The following is a 17,564-nucleotide window of genomic DNA, read 5'->3' on the forward strand; positions in this document are numbered from 1 at the left end:
AGCAGCAACAGTTTCTTTAAAAGGAGGAGGAGGAGGGGGGGAGGAAAAAAAAAAACACTACAAAACAAGATAAAAAAAACAAAGCACTGCACCACAGAAACCTCAGAGTCATTTTGTAATCCTTTGGGATGCTATCTCACTCGCACTCCACCCCTGCTGTTGCTTACCCTGTCTGACTCTGCAGTGTGGATAATGAGAGAGCAAGGGCTCTATCTAGCTCAGCTTTCATCTGGACCCAGTGTCGCTATGCAGCAACTGAACTCTGGTAGGTGGGTGACCTGACGACTGACCAGAAACACAAGCAGAAGGCACCTTGGCTTTTCCCTGCCTTCTGTCAATATATAGGCGCGAGGGGAATTAAAGAGGCTTTCCCCATACTACCCTCTCCTCCTACCCCTCCACCTGACAGACAGCGACACCAACAAAAAAGGGGCCACCTTACTCTTACAAAACAGTTTTGATGATCACATTTACATTACCGTTCACGCAAGGATCTTGGTGATACAGTGTTTAATGTCAGGTATTAGAGTGAGAGAATCTGTAACCAAGCAAACATTTGAGGCAAACAAATGTGAGACAAACAGTATTAAACACAGTTCCCTGAAGGAAAACCGTGTGCTGTGGGTGCAAATGTCATTAGACCTGGTTGCCTAGCACTTATACTCGTCCGTACTCCGCCTCCAACCTCTTCTATTAATGTTACACAGACATGTACACATGCATACTGCACAATCCTGCAGGCAGGAGCAGAGAGTAAGATTTACTGGACAGGGAGCAAGTGAAGACGCTTAGTTTCAACGTAGCCTTGCATTTGGTATCGACCTCTCAACGTGCTGAAGCGTGCCGTCCAAGCATGTCTACAGAGTTGGAGCTGCCCTTCCGGCCGGACACCCAGCTGACGGAGGTGATGCGCCTGCGGGTTCAGTCTCTGCAGCAGCGAGGCCAGAAGAGGCAGGATGGCGAGCGCCTGCTGCAACCCAACGAGGCTGTGTACCGACTGGACTTCGCCAAACAGTCCCTCCAATTCTCACATTGGACGGTGCAGCTGGCGCAGGCCGGACAACTCACCATCACGGCCACCTCGCAGCTCTGGACGCCTGACCTCACCAACCTGATGACACGTCAGCTGCTGGAGCCCGCTGGCGTTTTCTGGCGGGCACCGGGTGATGCCGGTCGTGCACCGATCCAGTGCCACGAGGCCGATGCACACGAGTTCGGCGAGAGGATCGCAGAGCTGGCTAAGGTAAGGAAGGTGATGTACTTCCTGTTCGCATTTGCAGAAGGCTGCAGCCCTGAGACTGTCGACTGCTCCATCACCTTCACAATGGATAGTTGAGACTTGGCAATCAAAAACCCGGACAGATACTTGGTACAAACTTTTCTTCTCTGCTTGTTCTGTGCTACTGTGCTTTTTGTTGAGGGAGATCATTTTAGGTTAACCCTGCATTTTTTGTATGAAGTGTCGGCAAAGGGATGTTCAGAAGAGAAAAGCCTTCAATGTTACATCTGAAATCCTGTAAGAACTCAAGAACCAGATACACCTTCCATGTTTCTCTTACCACTTTTGCAACAGAACTCATTGCATTTACAAAGACATAACTTGCTTCTGTGACTTCTCTTCTGAACCTATTGATCACAAAAGGTCTTTCTTTATACTTTTGTATTCTGTGATACTGGGAATAAAACAGATAAATCCAAACAAATCTAATAAATCAAAAACTTGTATCTGCATTTTGTTAACCAATGTCTTAACACGGATCATTTTTTGGGCCTGTGTATTCAGCAAAACTGTTATCGTCCCTCGCCTCCTGTGTGACAAACAGCCAGCCCTGATGGATTTGGTAGAGACGAGTCCCACATGAGATAATGGATAGAGTCAGTGTGTATTAGTGTGTGTTTGTGTGTGTGTGCGTTCGTGTGTTCCCCCAGCGGATGGTGGAACAGGTTCCTGCTGCCTCATCCATCTCCGTCTTGCATGGTGACCCTGACAAACAAGAGCGGGGAGCTATGTGGATTTCATCTCTCAGCCTCCTCCTCCTCCTCCTCCTCCTCCTCCTCCTCCTCCTCCTCGCCACAGGGGATAAAACAATGACTGTGACTGTGAATGAGAAGACGCCGTGTCAGATGAAGTGTGAGAGAAAAAGAAAATAACTGAGACATCAGGCGACATTAGGCTCGTTTCTTGTCGGTACAAAGCTTCCAACGATCTTGCCACCTGAACCGTAAAACCTTTAGAGGCTGAACCTCCCCTTTCGCTGACAAAAAGTCTAACACTGCACATTCTCAGGAGTCTCAACTACATCGATATTTTCCCGCAGCCTTGAATGCATGAATATAAATCACTATTGAGTGTCCTCATTGGTATGTGCCCTTTTGCTCACGCGTGCTTTCAACCAAGAGTTAAACAAATGGACCAGGTTCGGGGGATATAAGCCAAACGATCATCCTATTATTAAGTTATGATAAACAAATATACCCTGCGAACAGTTAAACCAATACTGTGCTGAGTAACGGTAAGGATCTAACGCATGCAAAAAGAGAAGATATAAACAGCTCCAGAGTGAAATGAAAAGCACTTTCAAGTTTTTTGTAGGCAATTAACATGCACAAAATACAAAGCAATAATGTTTTGAAGTACCAGCCCTCAGTTTCTCCGGGAATTAGTATCTGCTCCTGTGAGACTTGGAGCAGTACTTGTTTTGCTTTCATAGGAAGTTAAGCTGGCCAACAGGAGACTGTGAACATGTGAACATCTCTGCACAAAGGCTTCTTTATCTATTGTGCTGAGCCAAAGTGTGTAACAGCTATATAAGTTGTAAGCATTCATTTAGGGGAAAGAAAAAAAAAGTTATTGTCAGATAAAAATCAGACACTATCATCCGTTGTATGTCTACGTTTGGACAATCTGAAGGACATCTAAGCTAGGTTAGTTAGCTTTTACCGTGACTAGTTGCTGTTACTTTTTTCCCCATTGTGACTGTGTTCAGCCAGTTCCTTATTTATGTGGTAAAAACAAATGCCAGACACTGAAGCATCACAATGGACTTTTTTAAATTACAGGGAATAGGTTGGAAAAAGTGTGTAAGTTGGCGTTAGCTAAGGCTAGTTACTGCAGTTTGGTTTGTACCCGTTTTGTAGCATTTTTTTCCCCCCAAAAGAAATTACACATTTCTATGACATAATAGTTTTCATATGGTTAAACTGATGTTTGAAAAGAAAAACATCTGTCAAATTCTGATCTTAACTCATTTTTGACCAAATATGTAACGTACATTTTATCTTTGTAGGGAAAACTTTTGGTGCCGTTTAGTGCAACTGCTTCCTGTACCTTTCTGCGAGGAAAAAGCTGCTGTTTTTCCAGTAACACAGTTTCAAGTGGCACTAAACCTGCGGAGCGGTGGAGAGGAGGGTGAGAGACGAGTTGCTCAGCGTTTCCTTCAATTTTCGGCCACTTCATGTCTTTATTAGATAAATTATTAGATCCCAGAGATACGGTCATGGAGAGCAACAAACATCTAATCTCTACTCTACTTACGTGCAATGACAAGTGTATCCCTAAAACAACAATTAAGGAAAACAGAGAGGACGACGCCACATAACCATGCCAACATGTACACACACTTTCTCTCTGTCACAATCTAGCGCCTGTCAAGCTGGATGCCAACGAACATTTCAGAACAATCCTGACGCCCGGAACTCCAGGGCTCACCACAGATCAAAAAATACTGTTGTTTTTTATTATCATTATTATATGACACCAATAATTTCAGACTAAACCTGACAATAGTGGATTTGTGGCGCCAGTCTTCATGCAAAAGTTAACACATTTATTCTAATCAAATATTTCTGTAAAAAACAACATTTCACATCATCCCCCTCGTACTTCTGTGCAGAGTCCCTGGCTATGGTTTCAGTAAGGGTTCCTGTGCAGACACAAGTCTGAGTAGGGATTAAAGAAACAAGATAAAACGCCTTAATTAGTAAGCTGTAGAGGACCCAGGCTAGCTGTTTGCCCCCCCCCCCGTTTGCAGTCTTTATGCTATGCTAAGATAACTACGCCCGGACTTAAGGTCCTTACTTTATGCACAGATATGAGAGTGATATTGATCTTTTAATGTTACTCTTGGAATAAGGGCAAATAAGTACATGTCCCAAAATCTTGCACTATTTTTGAAAAGTACAGCTTTTAATGCAAGAAAATGTCCAGATTTTGCAGTCACAGTAGACAGGAGGCAACCCAGTGCGGATTGATGAGCGGGTGTTTGCAGGTGAGTGCATCGGGTCCACGCACGTCCACACACCCACATGAGATGTACATGACAACGCCGTGGTCTCAAAAACAGAGACAATGCAAAAAGAGAGAAGAAGAGGTGGACGACAGTCAAACATACATTTACACACACACTTACTTTCTGCCAAAGGGACTCTCTGGAGGCCAGACTGGAGCACGCCGCGACGAACCAGCAGTTACCGAGCTGCCCCTGATGGAGATCGTGTGCGCTGATGCCATCGACAAATAGGTGAGGGTCCTCACACAGCTCCTACACTCCAAAAGACAGACAAGCATAGCAACTGATTGGACTTCTGTTTTAAAGTCAAGCTGAGGCAAGTTTTTCTATTAGTACTATCCTCAAACTGATCATTTTAAGGTGCTGATTTTGTGCCAACGTGTTTTTTTATTATTTTTTTCGTCAAATTTCATACATTACTTGGTGAAAAAGGACTCTGAAAGAGGGTTGTAATTAACGAATTATGTGTACAGTCCAAAATTCGAGACACAGGGGAACATAAATGGGGTTATCGAGGCAAATTCATGAATCAGAAAGGGACCATCTGTCGTTACGCACCCATGTATCATGGTCATGATCTTTAACCTGCGTGCATCCGTGAAATCAGATTTCCTGCGGCTGCTGCGCTGAGGTCCATTTTCTGCCACACCGCTACGTACAGTACAGACCTCTATTACTGCTAACAACATGGTGCTGAACCAGCTGCTCTCTCTTTCTCTCTCTCTCTCGCATGTGCGCCTAAACTCATACACCCGACATCATCCACTGTGAAACACACACGTACACGTACACACGCCATCAGACTTCCCGCGGTTCCTGCGATAATGTGTGGGACGATTACTACAGGGTGTGGGCTGACCCTAGCCACTCACAGAGAGGGACACGCTGTCTTCTACTCTTTTTTGCCCACACACAACGGCTACACGACAGCATAAACACGTTACAGCTATGCCAAAAAGCGAGAATTATTTGCAGTTTATTAAAATAAAACTAATATCTCAAAAGTATATAATATCACAATGGCACTTTAGATGTTTAGATTTTTATCCATCATTTCGATCCCATCAGGGAGGCGTCTGATCGGACCCACATTCGCTCTGCAGCGTGTGGCAACGACCCGAAGCTTACAGCCACAGTTTTAAAGAACTACCTCCAGCAACAAGACGAACAAAGGGAAACCGCGGCTCCAGCGGCAAATGACGCGGTCACTGTTCACGTCCTGCAGTTTTTGTAGAAGTTGAAATGGGCCGATGGCGGTAAAAGCAGAGCCGAGCGTCCATGAAAAGAATACAGACGTAGCGGTGAGGCGACTCCAGGTTCGGCAGTTGGCGGTGAGCTTGAGTCGCTGCATCTCCATCAGATCTGTTGGCTCTGTCTGCTTAATCCTCCATCAGGGGCTGGACATAAACTGCCACTGAATGAAGAGGAGGATTTTCTCCTCACTGTTTCTTTTTCTTCCCTAAAAGGGTGAAGCTTGTTGAACTAAATAAGGTGCATTCATTGATTTTGTTTGGCCACTCGGGCGCAAAAAAATACTCCACAACAAGCTAACGCACCCATAGCTCTGACATATTACCTATTACGTTATAAAGCTGTTATGGTGAACACGTTAGCAAACAGCTGAATATTGACACCAGACTACTGCACACAAGAAAAAGAAAAATGGTAAAATCAACAAGGTAGATTAAAAATAGATTTAAAAACTAACAAAATAGATAAGAGTGAAGGAAAACATTTTAAAAGACAAATAAAATAAAATAAAAATAATTAAATAAAAATAATAATGGCCATAAAAACATTTTAACCAATCTAACATTACTGCAGATATATCAGCAAAAGTGTATATGCCGGTTGATGTGGGAAAACAAAAGACCCTGGGCCTGAAGCCTTTGGTAATGAAAGTGGGAGTCACAAATCTGATCACAAGTGGGGCTGGTTTCCTGTTGCCCCGCTGCGATTTGATCGGCTATTTGCCAAGTACTTGGGCATGTGCTCATAGTTGGCAGAAGTTAGTATTTCTTTTAAAGAAGAGAGCAACTGCAGTCACCATGAACGAAGTGGATCAGCTTCTACGGCGCAAATTTTCTTTAAGTCTGCCTTTTGAAAAAAAAAAAAAAAGTTTAGCTTAAACGTCCCAACCGGTGGCAGGATATTGTCATAAACCAAAGCTGGTAGAAATAATCACGGCTGTAATGTGGAGTGGCTCTGCAGGAAAAATGAATTGCTAACTGCTAGCTTGTCAAATTGGCACCTGTGTTAAACTGTGAGGAAAATGTGAAACAGTGCATTCTCGCTTTTCTGGTCTTGCATCTGTCTCAAGTAGTTGTTGCCCAACCACCCAAAATTAACACTGCTGACGTACTTGCACAGATTCTCAGAAGGTGGACGTCACATCATGACCTATTGATTTTACAATAACTGCTGAACAAAATCAAAACAGACTGCATCGCATCCATCATTTCAGCGACCGGCCAATATCTGATTTTTAATGTTGAGGTTAGCACCAGCGCAACGTAAAATGCAAAACAACTCAATCTTCGCTGCAGCCCGCAGAGCTCTGCTGGTAGCGCACTGGGTGTGAACAGCCTGTCTGTCCGTCTCTGTTTTATGGGACCGGCGGGTCGATGGCCACTTCGGCCGCTGCTCGACAGACAGCGGAAACCCCCCAGCACCACTTCAACGGCTCTCCAGCTTTGCACACTTGCAGCTCTCCACTAGGGTCAGAAAAAAAGTGAAAGAGGGGGGAAGAGGAGGAGAGACGGTGCGTGTGAGGCATCTACTCTTGTAACGTAAGCACAGCGGGTGTCCGCACTCGGACTGAGGAAACACACACAGAGTGGAAATCGGCCTTGTTACTAAAAGCTGGAAAGTCGGGGTCAGTTCGATGAGGACAGCTCGTGAATATTTCAGCCTTCTTTTACATTTTTCATGACAAGCTTCTAGTGTCCGGGAAAAATCCCGATGTTATTTAATGCCCTTTTTGTTTACATTAAGCCACATAGGTCCGTAAGTTTCCATCCAAATTTAGTGCAAATGCAAGCCGAATTTCCAGAATATCAGTGAAAGAAAATGGGAAGGAATGTATATTTCCATCCACTACCGGTATGAGCATAGTGGGAAGTGAAGACATTACCCATAGGTGTGGGCATGGGAGTGTACGTGTTCGTCTGTGTGTGTGTGTGCGTGTGTGTTAGCCCTGTGATAGCCTGGCGACCTATCCAGCGTGGGCCGCGCTAGGCCCAAGCTCGTCATCCTGCTTTAATCACAAACATCAGTATTGCTATTAGCCTACAAAAGCCACTTGTACGCGCTCAAATGCAGATCAAAGCACATACGAACGATGGCATATGTTCAAGTGTGGGAACCGAAAGCCTGCACACACGCACGCACGCACGCACACACACACACACACACACACACACACACACACACACACACGCACACGGGACACAGCCAAGGTCAGCCATTTGCTGACTCTGCGGAGCTGATTGTTACAAAAGCAAACTTTTAATCAGAAGCAGAGGCCACTGCAGTGCCCCCCCCCCCTCACCTCGCACAGACCAGCACCGGAGTGCTTCTTCCCTGAAGAGTGTTACCGACCGTGCAAGTCGGCACGACTGTGAGAAGCCAGAAACTACGTCTGACCGGTGCCAGAGTTAAGATCTCTTATCACGTCCCTTTCTGCAACGGCATTGATTGTTGGACTCTGAGCAGCAGCGAGGGGCTCCCTGCGCTGGCCTGCCGCCGAGGGACTGGCTCTGGTTTGGCGGAAGAGTAATAGAGTATCGATCCCCGGCGGGATGCAGACTTGCGGACACTGAAGTAATGTGAATACTGTGTCTGAGCACAGCCTGGTCATTTACCCTGCTGCCGAGAAACTTTCAACCAGCTTCAACGTCCGTCGGCTCGCGACAGGAACCATCAGCCACTCGTACAAACACATAACCGGCCATGAGAACGGACAGAACATAAAAAGTGGAATCCAGCAGTACATGTCCAAGGATCTTTGTAGGGTGAAAGGTGGAATGTCAAGTTTTCTTGTAAACATATATTCAGTCTGGTTTTGTTTTGTTTTTTGCCAAGCGCCTTGTGTGTATCCTTAAGGCCTAACAAATCCAGTGAATCGATATCCTCGCTCAAAAACACATTTGCAAAAAGCCAAATCTTGAAATATTTTTCAACCTGCAGGTGCGCTAGCTAGCAGTCCAAGCACACAGAGTGTTGATCTGTGCAATGGTGAGCCATGGATCAGCAGGAAACCACAGCTCATGTGCATGTGCAAGATACGACGTAAAAGGGGGAACCGGCTCGTCGAAACATTGCTCCATAGCACCGCTAGCGGTCAAAACCACCACATGGCACCTTTGAGAACAACATGGGCATGCTATATGAGCAGATAAATGGATCTTAAGTTGTATTTCTCATCATTTAGGAGTAGGGGTGGGCGATACATAATGGATAAAATCTTCTGTCCCAATAGAGGTTAGCTTGTTAAAATATGGTGAAATAATTCATTTTCTGAAAATTCAATTGAGAAATTATTTTCAGATAAAATAACCAACGGGAATGTGCGTTTTTTGGTAATGTGAAACTGAAGGATTATTTTGGTTCATTACAGCAGTCAGATGATCCGACAGGTTTGTAGAGAAGTTGAAATGTTGCTGATAATCCCTCACTACACAGGAAAACCGTGTCCACGTACAACTACACCCAGTACAGAAGGTCAAAGTTGAACCAGGAAGTCGGTTAATAAGCGGTGATGGGTGTTTACAACATACAGTTTGGGTGATAATTTTATGATGCAACTTAGTTTTCTTTTCAAAATTAAGTTGACTAACCGGGGGGTTTGTTTAAAACCTGTCTGATGGATGGAAACAAGGGACAAAACTACAAAAATCAGATCCAAGGTCTAATGAACCAGAAAACATCAAGTCTATCAAACACTTAAAATAAAGCAGTCCTGCTCATTAAACTTCAAGTTTTAGGAATGCACCCATCCAACTATTTTCTAACCCGACACCAGTTCTAATACCTGAACTCTAGCAACCTGATACCAGGGCTTTCTTTTTCCCAAATTTAAAAATCTGTATGCTTCACCCCGTGGGCCTCGAGGGATCTTATTTATGTGCGTTAACATGAGGCCAGGGACTGCTGTGGCACTAAGATCAGAGACCACCGGCCCAGTGTGACTGAATGAACGATGGAACGAATTTAACTGATGGCGGGAAAAACCCTGAACTCCATAATGCCCGAAGCGTCTGGCTGATAAATGATCCCCTTAAGAAAGGAATCACGGAATCTTCAACCCTCATTAAACACGTTCTTTCTACAATAGATATCAAATACTGTCAATGAAGTTTGCTGTTGCCCAAGTTCCCACAAACGTGTTGCACTTGCAGGTCGCCTTGCCTTCACCTTCGGTCCAGTTCATCCCAAACCAGGAACGGCTGGAGGGTCTGGAGGCCGCGTTGGCCATTCCATCACCTGAAGCCTGCCGTTTTGCTCTTTTATCCTGGGCCAGCTGTGAGGGTGTGTGAGTAATTAACAAAAGCTTGGACAGCTCTAGGAACCATTCGCGTCGCCCTTCAACCCTTAATTTACTTCCACTGCTGCAGAGAAGTTAACCGATTTCTTGACCCCCGAACAAGAGTTCCTGTTTCACATCAAATTTACGTTATATTTCAGTTTTTGGTGTCCTTTTTTTTTCCCTTACCTTGGGAAGTTTACCACTCATCTTTGTAACATTTAAGGTTATTCGCTGGATTTGCAGTGCTTAAATTTCAATAAAAAACGAAAAATGGGTGTGCTGAAACTTTTATACCGGCTGTGTATGTCGTTGCATCACCCCACACTAGCCTGGTCAAGACACAGATAGTCGTACATAAGAGGAAGAGATGCAGGCAGAGGAAGAGGAGAAGGGCAAAAGGAGAGAGACAGACACTGAGAGACAATGTGAGAGAGACAGAGAGAGGAGGAGCATTTTATTAGAGCCTGCTCTTTATGCTCGAATGCTCTTCCGCTGGGACTTCACTGCAGCCATAAATATCGCCTGGATGCATCTGAGCAAGGATAACACCGAGCACAGCGTGCTCTGGGGGGGGCTTGAGCCGGTGAACCTTCACCCTGACACTGATAGCACAGCCCCCTCGGATCTTCGCAGTCGCGCTGTGAGCAACCAACGGTTAAATGACTGTAAAATGGCTCTAAATACAATAATCTTAACCTATCAAACGTTTCAACTCACCGTTATCATCTATCCCAGTGCTGCATGAATCCGTTCTTCCAGCTCTGCTTTGGAGACGTTTCTTTACATATTCTCTCAAATGAAAACTATGCAGATTTTCTGGCAAATCTTTACATTTGACAGGAGCTTTTGGCCTCATTCTAATTTATTTGGGACCATCCATAATTGTCACCCTGGTTTCCCATACCGTACATCTACCATGTTGGTCTATTCTGTACACACGACATCTATTGCATGTCTGTCCTTCCCTCCTCTGTTGCCCCACCTGAGGTTTCTTCCATTTTTTCCCCCCCGTTATAGGTTTTTTTTTTTTTTCGGGAGGAGTTTTACTTTATCCGTTTTGAGGGTCTGAGGACAGAGGGTGTTGCGCAGATTGTAAAGCCCCTTGAGGCAAATTCGTGATGCTGAGCCGTATTAATAAAACTGACTCGACTCGAGGTCCCAGCTAGGCAACGGAAATCTTGTTAAATCGAGTGAGATAAAAGAGGACGAAACCGAGCGTCTTCTTGCCTGTCAGAAAACATCCCTGCCACGTTTTTACTGCCGGAGACTGAAGATTCAGAAGATGTTCAGGATAAAATGTAAAAATGTCTCTCAGGGGGCTGGAATCCATTGAGATGATTTACCACCTTATTTTGTTCACTTGCTGCTACATATCAGACTTCTGCTGACAGGCTTTTTAAAAAAAAGGGAAAACATTTTCCTGAGCTTAATTTCGAAGCTATAAAGGACACTAAAAGTTATGACTGCATTTGAGAATTCATGGCAATCTGCACCACTGCACTCCAACTGTTTAACACTCACTGGATGTGGAGCTCAAGCGACGCCCCGTTTGTAGGTGACCACCGCCATCTTCTTTCACAATGTATCGCACAGCTCTAGTTGCTAAGAACCCCATTAATCCCTGCATCACTGAAGTCCTTCGTGACCACCTGTTCCATTTCATCCGTCTTCATCCACAGACCCCGGGGTCGCCGGGGCCGGGAGCTGCGCCCATCAGCTCGTCAGCTCTGACAGCTCTGACAAGTACGACCTGAAGCATCGCACGTGTCATTGCAGCCCCGGGAGCCCGCTCGTCAAATCCGCAACTGGCAGGCTACGGTTTGCCACTTCAGATCATTTTCCCCTTTCCCTCATTTTCACGTCTATCAGACAAAAACAAAAGGCCATGTTTGCAACTCGCACGCGCGCATAGGAGAGCCCTGCAGGACTCACAAATGTATCTTTGTGAAACGTGATGCTGCCACCACTTAGGGTCTGCCTGCAAGAGAAGCTTGACACTGGTGTCCAAACGCAACAGGTAGTGTACACTCTTTTAACCACAACCACAACGTTTCCTTTCCTTCACAACACCACAGTTGCCGCGCACAAATACTGTGGCGAGAACATTATTACTGAACGTTAAAACACTCTGTCACTGAACATAAACCCGGGTTTTGCAATATCAGCGCTCCTTCTGGCGATAGCATTAACGGCAACAGACGCAGACCCGTGCCGGCAATAACCATCATGACTGTTCAGAGCTGTGTGGCCTACATTTCATCGTGTTATGCCCTGAATCAAGAATTTAAAAACACATCCCCGGTAATTCGCGGATCACTATGGGGCTTTTTGAAATTTGTGCGACTAACTATTGTAGCATTTGAAATGTAGCCAAGCCTGGCTGCGCTTCACTTATCACTTACGTGCAGCAAAGAGAAGGCATCCTCAGTATATTTACTCTCATTTTCTTTATAGTACTACTGTGATTCACAGCTATGTATTTAGTGTGTGGATTATAGGATTAGAGGATTATAGAAAGCAATTAGCGGGGTTTGACCTGAGGGCCGAGCTGGCTCCAAACGAAACGACAGCATCTGAGTACGAGAGTCAAATTGCACATATCGAAAGTAAAGGCCGGTATTCAAATAAATGCAGGGTCTAAAAAGATGAACAATCAAATAAGGGCCGGTCACTAAAAAAGGCCGGGGAATCACCTGTACTTACCTGTAGAATCATGTCATATTCACTGAGCTGCTGCTCTGGGTTTCACTTCTGTAACCGAAATGATTCTACTTTCCCTTTTTTTGGTTTTTTTCACATTAAAAGCTCACCAGGAAAAGGACTGTAATGTTTGAACACCTGAAAGGCTTTTAATGTGAAAAGACTGAGCAGGTAAGTGTTGAGTTTCACTGACTGTCGTTTAACAGCGATTGGAAAAAAAAACAAACCAAAAAACTGTAAAGTGGAAGGGATTTTAAAAAAGAAAGACAAAGAAAACAGTATTTTCTGTTAGAGAAGAGAAACTGAGAGCAGCAGAGTGGTGAGTAAGACATGACTGCTTCACTGATGGTGGATTAGAGCTGGAGAAATGTATATTATCCTACACTTATCAGGTAAAAATGGAGGACGTGTTGGGTTCACATTAACAGAAAACAGCTTCAACAGAAAACTAAAACAGGAGCAGATCAGAAAACAGGGAGGCTTTTTACAAAAATACGATCCAATATATTTATAAAACAGGGGAAACTAGAAATAAAGGCCTGTGTCTAACGTAGGCCTGTTCAAGTAAAGGCCTGGGTATCGATGCGGTTGAGGCCAAAATTGGAGAATTTACGGTAGATGAAGAACATCCAGATTAACTGTATCTGCTCTACATATAGCACCGTGTTTCAGTGGGAACTGAGATAAATTTGTTCAATAAAATTGAAACAAATCTAATCCCGCACAGTCACAGCCTTACCCAAGTTATGTGACCGTACTGTACTGCGTGCGGAGGTGGAAGCACTCGAATGTTTAACCTCGACTATGCAGAAATGCACAGTAGAATGTGTGTGTATGTGAGTGTGATATTTTGACTGAGCTTCTGTCGGGAAATTTTGATCGCTCTGAACATCTCGTTCTGTCAAACCAACTCCGTCCTTAAGTAGTTTAACTTCGCTATCGCGCGCTCTCCCAACTGAATGAAACACTGCACTGACAATGAGCCTTTGTCAGGGAGAAGAGTGAAAAAAGGGAATTTTGAAACTGAATTGTAGGTGAAATCGAATTAGTCTCTTTGCCTTTCTGTTGTCTCTCGGTTAGCTCCGTTCAGCTCTTGTAATTGAAGCCCCAGCAAAATTCACCAGTGTGTCTTTGCGAAAATACTTGGCGCTAGGGGCTTGGTAATGCGGCGACTGGTCACAGGGCTGGTGGGTCAGTCACAACAGCTCCCGAACCTTTCGTCTATTTTCTCTGTACTTGCTGATTTACTCCTGCTGGCATTTTATTTCTCAGGACCGCACGCCTTGTAATTCAGTAATGAGCTTCATCGGTGAAGCGAAAAAGCAACGGTCGCTGACAGGACAGTGAGCTCACACAGTTTATTCAAAAGACGTATGTGTACCATCATCTCCTGTCTCATAATAAATCCACGCAAACCATTCCTCTTTTGTGGAGCAGTTTATACCTCGGCGGGGGAAGGTTAAAACACAGCTGATGCGCTACGATGGCTTTACGCTCCCTCAGACGCCGGCAGACTGCGAGGACGGCTTGCTCTTGGCCGACGGGAAAACCTTCATGGTTCGAACTTCTTCAAACCCGAACTCGATGCTAAAAGTTTGTGCGGATGTACTTCAAGCAAAATTCACAAAAAAAAAAAACGGAGAAATATCGCTGTTTTACATGCTGGTGTGACTGGGGCGTGACACTGTATTGGTCAAACCTAAAAATACAGATGTCTGTGCCGTGACCCCAAACTTCTCTGCAGGACCATTCTAACTCATTAGATACCCCTTTCTCTTCTCACGAATTATGTCACCACGTTGCTGTAAATAAGAGAGTGCTTCTCCCAACGGCCTCTACAAAATGACTCTGGAAAGTTTTGTTTTTGTTGTGTTTCCAATTCACTAAAAATAGATACCTTTGGGACTCAAGCATTCCCCACCACCCAAACATGTGCTCCAGTGAAAACCTTAAAAAAAATGCCGCGTTAAAATGTCCCGGTTCAGGGTTTTCTAACCTCCTGACATAAACCGCTGTCGGTGAAGACACAAATCGTGTCCTGGCAAAACGTAAAAAAGGCTGATCCCTCCTGCTTTTTTCTCCTCTTGACTTCTTCCAGTCTTCAGTCTGCATGACTGACATCGGCACAGGCCAGAACGTATAATCTGCGTGACCCAGTTTCCATGGCAATGCACGTTGGCCGTCGCTGCAGCGGCACACGGGCAGAAGGAGGTTACTCCATCCAGAACCACAGCCTGCTGTGTGAGGGGGATAACGGCGGCAGGGGAGTCAGCTCTCTAAATCCCGAGGCCCTGCATCTGACATCGTGTACCACGGAAACATACATACAGTGTCGGCTTATACGAGGAGACTGGAGAGTGGAGTTTAGAGAAGATTAACGAGTACCCACGTAATGTTATTGAGTAAATTATAAATGATTAGTCATACTGTGGATCATCAAACTCTTGTCCTGCGGGGACCTCTGGCACCGAGAGCTCCCTGACGTGAATGTTTTTAAAGGACCGATGACTTCTCTCCGTTTATGCCCGGTTGCATAAAATGACATATTTGTACGGTGGGTTTTGATGAGAGGGATGACTTTTGCTTTATGCAGTCAATGGTCAAGTCAGTAAACCGAGGAAAGCCCAGAGTCTCATATTCTGATAAGGCCAGGTCGAAAATCCGACTGCTGTCCGTCTCGGCTTGCCCGGCTACATGCACACCAGTGTAGGCCCCACTCCAGTCCGGAGGGCGTTAGTACTGCACCTCAAGATGTTTGGTAACTGCCACAAACGTCAACTCGTGCACGCCAGCACTTTATTTGCAACAATTAACGGTTAGCAGTAACCAGTATCCATCGGCTAACACAAACACATGGATAAAAATCGCATTTTACGGTCTACGACTGAGACAAAAGTTTCAGCGTCCTCACTGCCGCCACTCCCTCACCCACACAGATCAGCGCTCTCTCACTGACAAGACATCTCACCGAAGGCCCAAGAACACAAACCTGCCGGCGGCGCTAGAGGGAGAGTCACGGGATCGTCAAATTCACCACGATTCATCATCTGGGGACCCCGAATGTCTGTACAACCTTTTATGACAATCTATCGAAGAGCTGTTGAAATATTTTAGCTGGCAGGCCGACCGACAGACAGACGTGGCCATCCCTAGAGCCGCGGAGCTAGTGTGGCTAAGAGTTACACAATAGCGAGGCACTTTATCATCATCTCTAATATGACGCAGCTAATGAACACATATTTTATTAAGGGTTTGACTGATTACAACCCCAAACATAATATATCCGCACTCATTGCAGTTTCGCCCCAGACGCTTAATGATACCGACAGACATTATTATTTACTGCCGACAAACAAAGAGGACTTATTGTGCCATGCAATAACCTCCAGACTGAACAATTTTGGAACTTTCGGGGGCCTGATAATGATCAGCAAGCGCCATCAGCAGCCTCAAACCAAAACCATCTGTCAGTCTTTATCAGCTGAAACTCTTTTACTGCACCAACAAACTCACCCGAGGTCTCTTCCAGACCACACGTCCGATCCTGTTGCCCAGGTAAAAGAGCGAGTCGTCGGTGGCGGGGAAGCGGGGGTCCTCAAAGAGCAGGCCGCTCTGCAAGCACTGCCTCTTCAGGGTGGAGTACTGCTGCCCCTCGAAGGCCTTCACTGAAGTGAACATGCTGCAGCCCTGAGGGACACAACCGGGGTGAGGAGGAGGGACACGAGTTAGATCAAAGCTGCACAATGAACGTCCCCCAAACGCACAGATAAGCATCATATCATCACACTTTCACCCTGTATTTCATCAAAGAAACTAGTTTCTCTCAAAAAAGCAGCTTCTCCTGGCATTTTTTGAAACCAATTTCCTTTCCTACACCTCTGCTCTCCCTCTCTCTCACACACACACACACACACACACACACACACACACACACACACACACACACACACACAGCTGACTGACAGCGGAATCCAGCAGACTTTAATACCTTAACAGTGAAAGCTCTCAGTGGAAATGGAAAGTCGATGTGCGCTGCTGCCTTGAGCACAGCCTGGATTCACTGGGTCAAAATGATTAAATTGTCAATTCACTGATATCCTCCGGGGCCAAATTATCACTGCCATACACGGAAGGAGCCATGTACACATTGATCAGCTCAGTACCAGCAGGGCATAGAGAGGGACTGGTGAAATCAGGGCGGCGGCAAAGTAAGATGAAGCTACTTGAAGGGATAATCAATAATGGAACGCGGGATAGGCGAGAAACATTTCTACCCTTTTTTTCCCCAGAATTTTATTTTATTAACTAGTGCTTCTCCAACATACGTGACTGTTCATTGTTATGACCAATCATTATCGAGACTGCACAGTAATAGCTACCGCAATACAATTGTTGTCCATACTTTCACTCCTACATTCATTTATATAGTCATTACGTTCTTTTTAAAGCTGTATTAATATATTTTGGCCACTTGGGGGCAGAAGAAACCCTCAACAACCTAAAAAACACATACCTGCGACATACTATTTCCCTTCTTATATAAACATACTGGCAAACAGTTGCCTATATTCACATCTAGCAGACACGGAGCATCATCATTGTTCATTTGGAGCCAGATTTGTGTGCACGTGATGAATGTAAGTCCAATACTCACTCTCCTTTTACCTCGGTTTTGGTCTCTACCAACTCCAGAGCAAAACATCTGGATTTTTTTTATCTTGACCTGACTACCAAGAAGTTGGGTGACAATTCTCTGAGCCACACCACTTCACACATAGTCACTTGATGCGCTGTTAATATGAAAATAGAGCCTTATATTGGCTTATTGCCGATGTGTCTGCAAAAGATAGTTGCGGAAAATTAGAAACAGTGCCACCATTACACGTTTTGTCCTGAGAGCATTGACAAGTAAATTTTTAAACTGCGAAATGTTCCGCTCAGTACCTCTTTCAAATATCAATACTGCTATCAGCCTCAGAATGTCCAGTATTAGTCATGCTGTGTATGAAAATATTGATTAGTGGAGCTTTGAGCAGTTTAAAACATAC

The 17,564-nt window shown here is 45.0% G+C and overlaps 2 protein-coding genes across 2 annotated transcripts in view; one reads left to right on the forward strand and one right to left on the reverse strand.

The window, feature by feature from the left end:
• The window catches only part of capn5b (calpain 5b), a 30,215-nt gene extending 14,021 nt beyond the window's left edge, over positions 1 to 16,194 (reverse strand). The window contains exons 1-2 of the mRNA XM_040150796.1: positions 16,030 to 16,194; positions 4,410 to 4,541 (exon numbers count right to left, since the gene is read on the reverse strand). Of these exons, the coding sequence (XP_040006730.1) occupies positions 4,410 to 4,541; positions 16,030 to 16,194 (297 nt within the window). The remainder of the gene's footprint in view (positions 1 to 4,409; positions 4,542 to 16,029) is intronic.
• On the forward strand, positions 854 to 1,336 carry ompb (olfactory marker protein b). The gene has a single exon (XM_040150797.1). It carries the CDS (start codon positions 854 to 856, stop codon positions 1,334 to 1,336), a length of 483 nt encoding a protein of 160 aa, XP_040006731.1.
• Positions 16,195 to 17,564: the final 1,370 nt, after the last annotated feature.

The sequence above is a fragment of the Xiphias gladius genome, chromosome 17 (genome assembly GCF_016859285.1).
Source record: "Xiphias gladius isolate SHS-SW01 ecotype Sanya breed wild chromosome 17, ASM1685928v1, whole genome shotgun sequence".
Classification (NCBI taxonomy): domain Eukaryota; kingdom Metazoa; phylum Chordata; class Actinopteri; order Istiophoriformes; family Xiphiidae; genus Xiphias; species Xiphias gladius.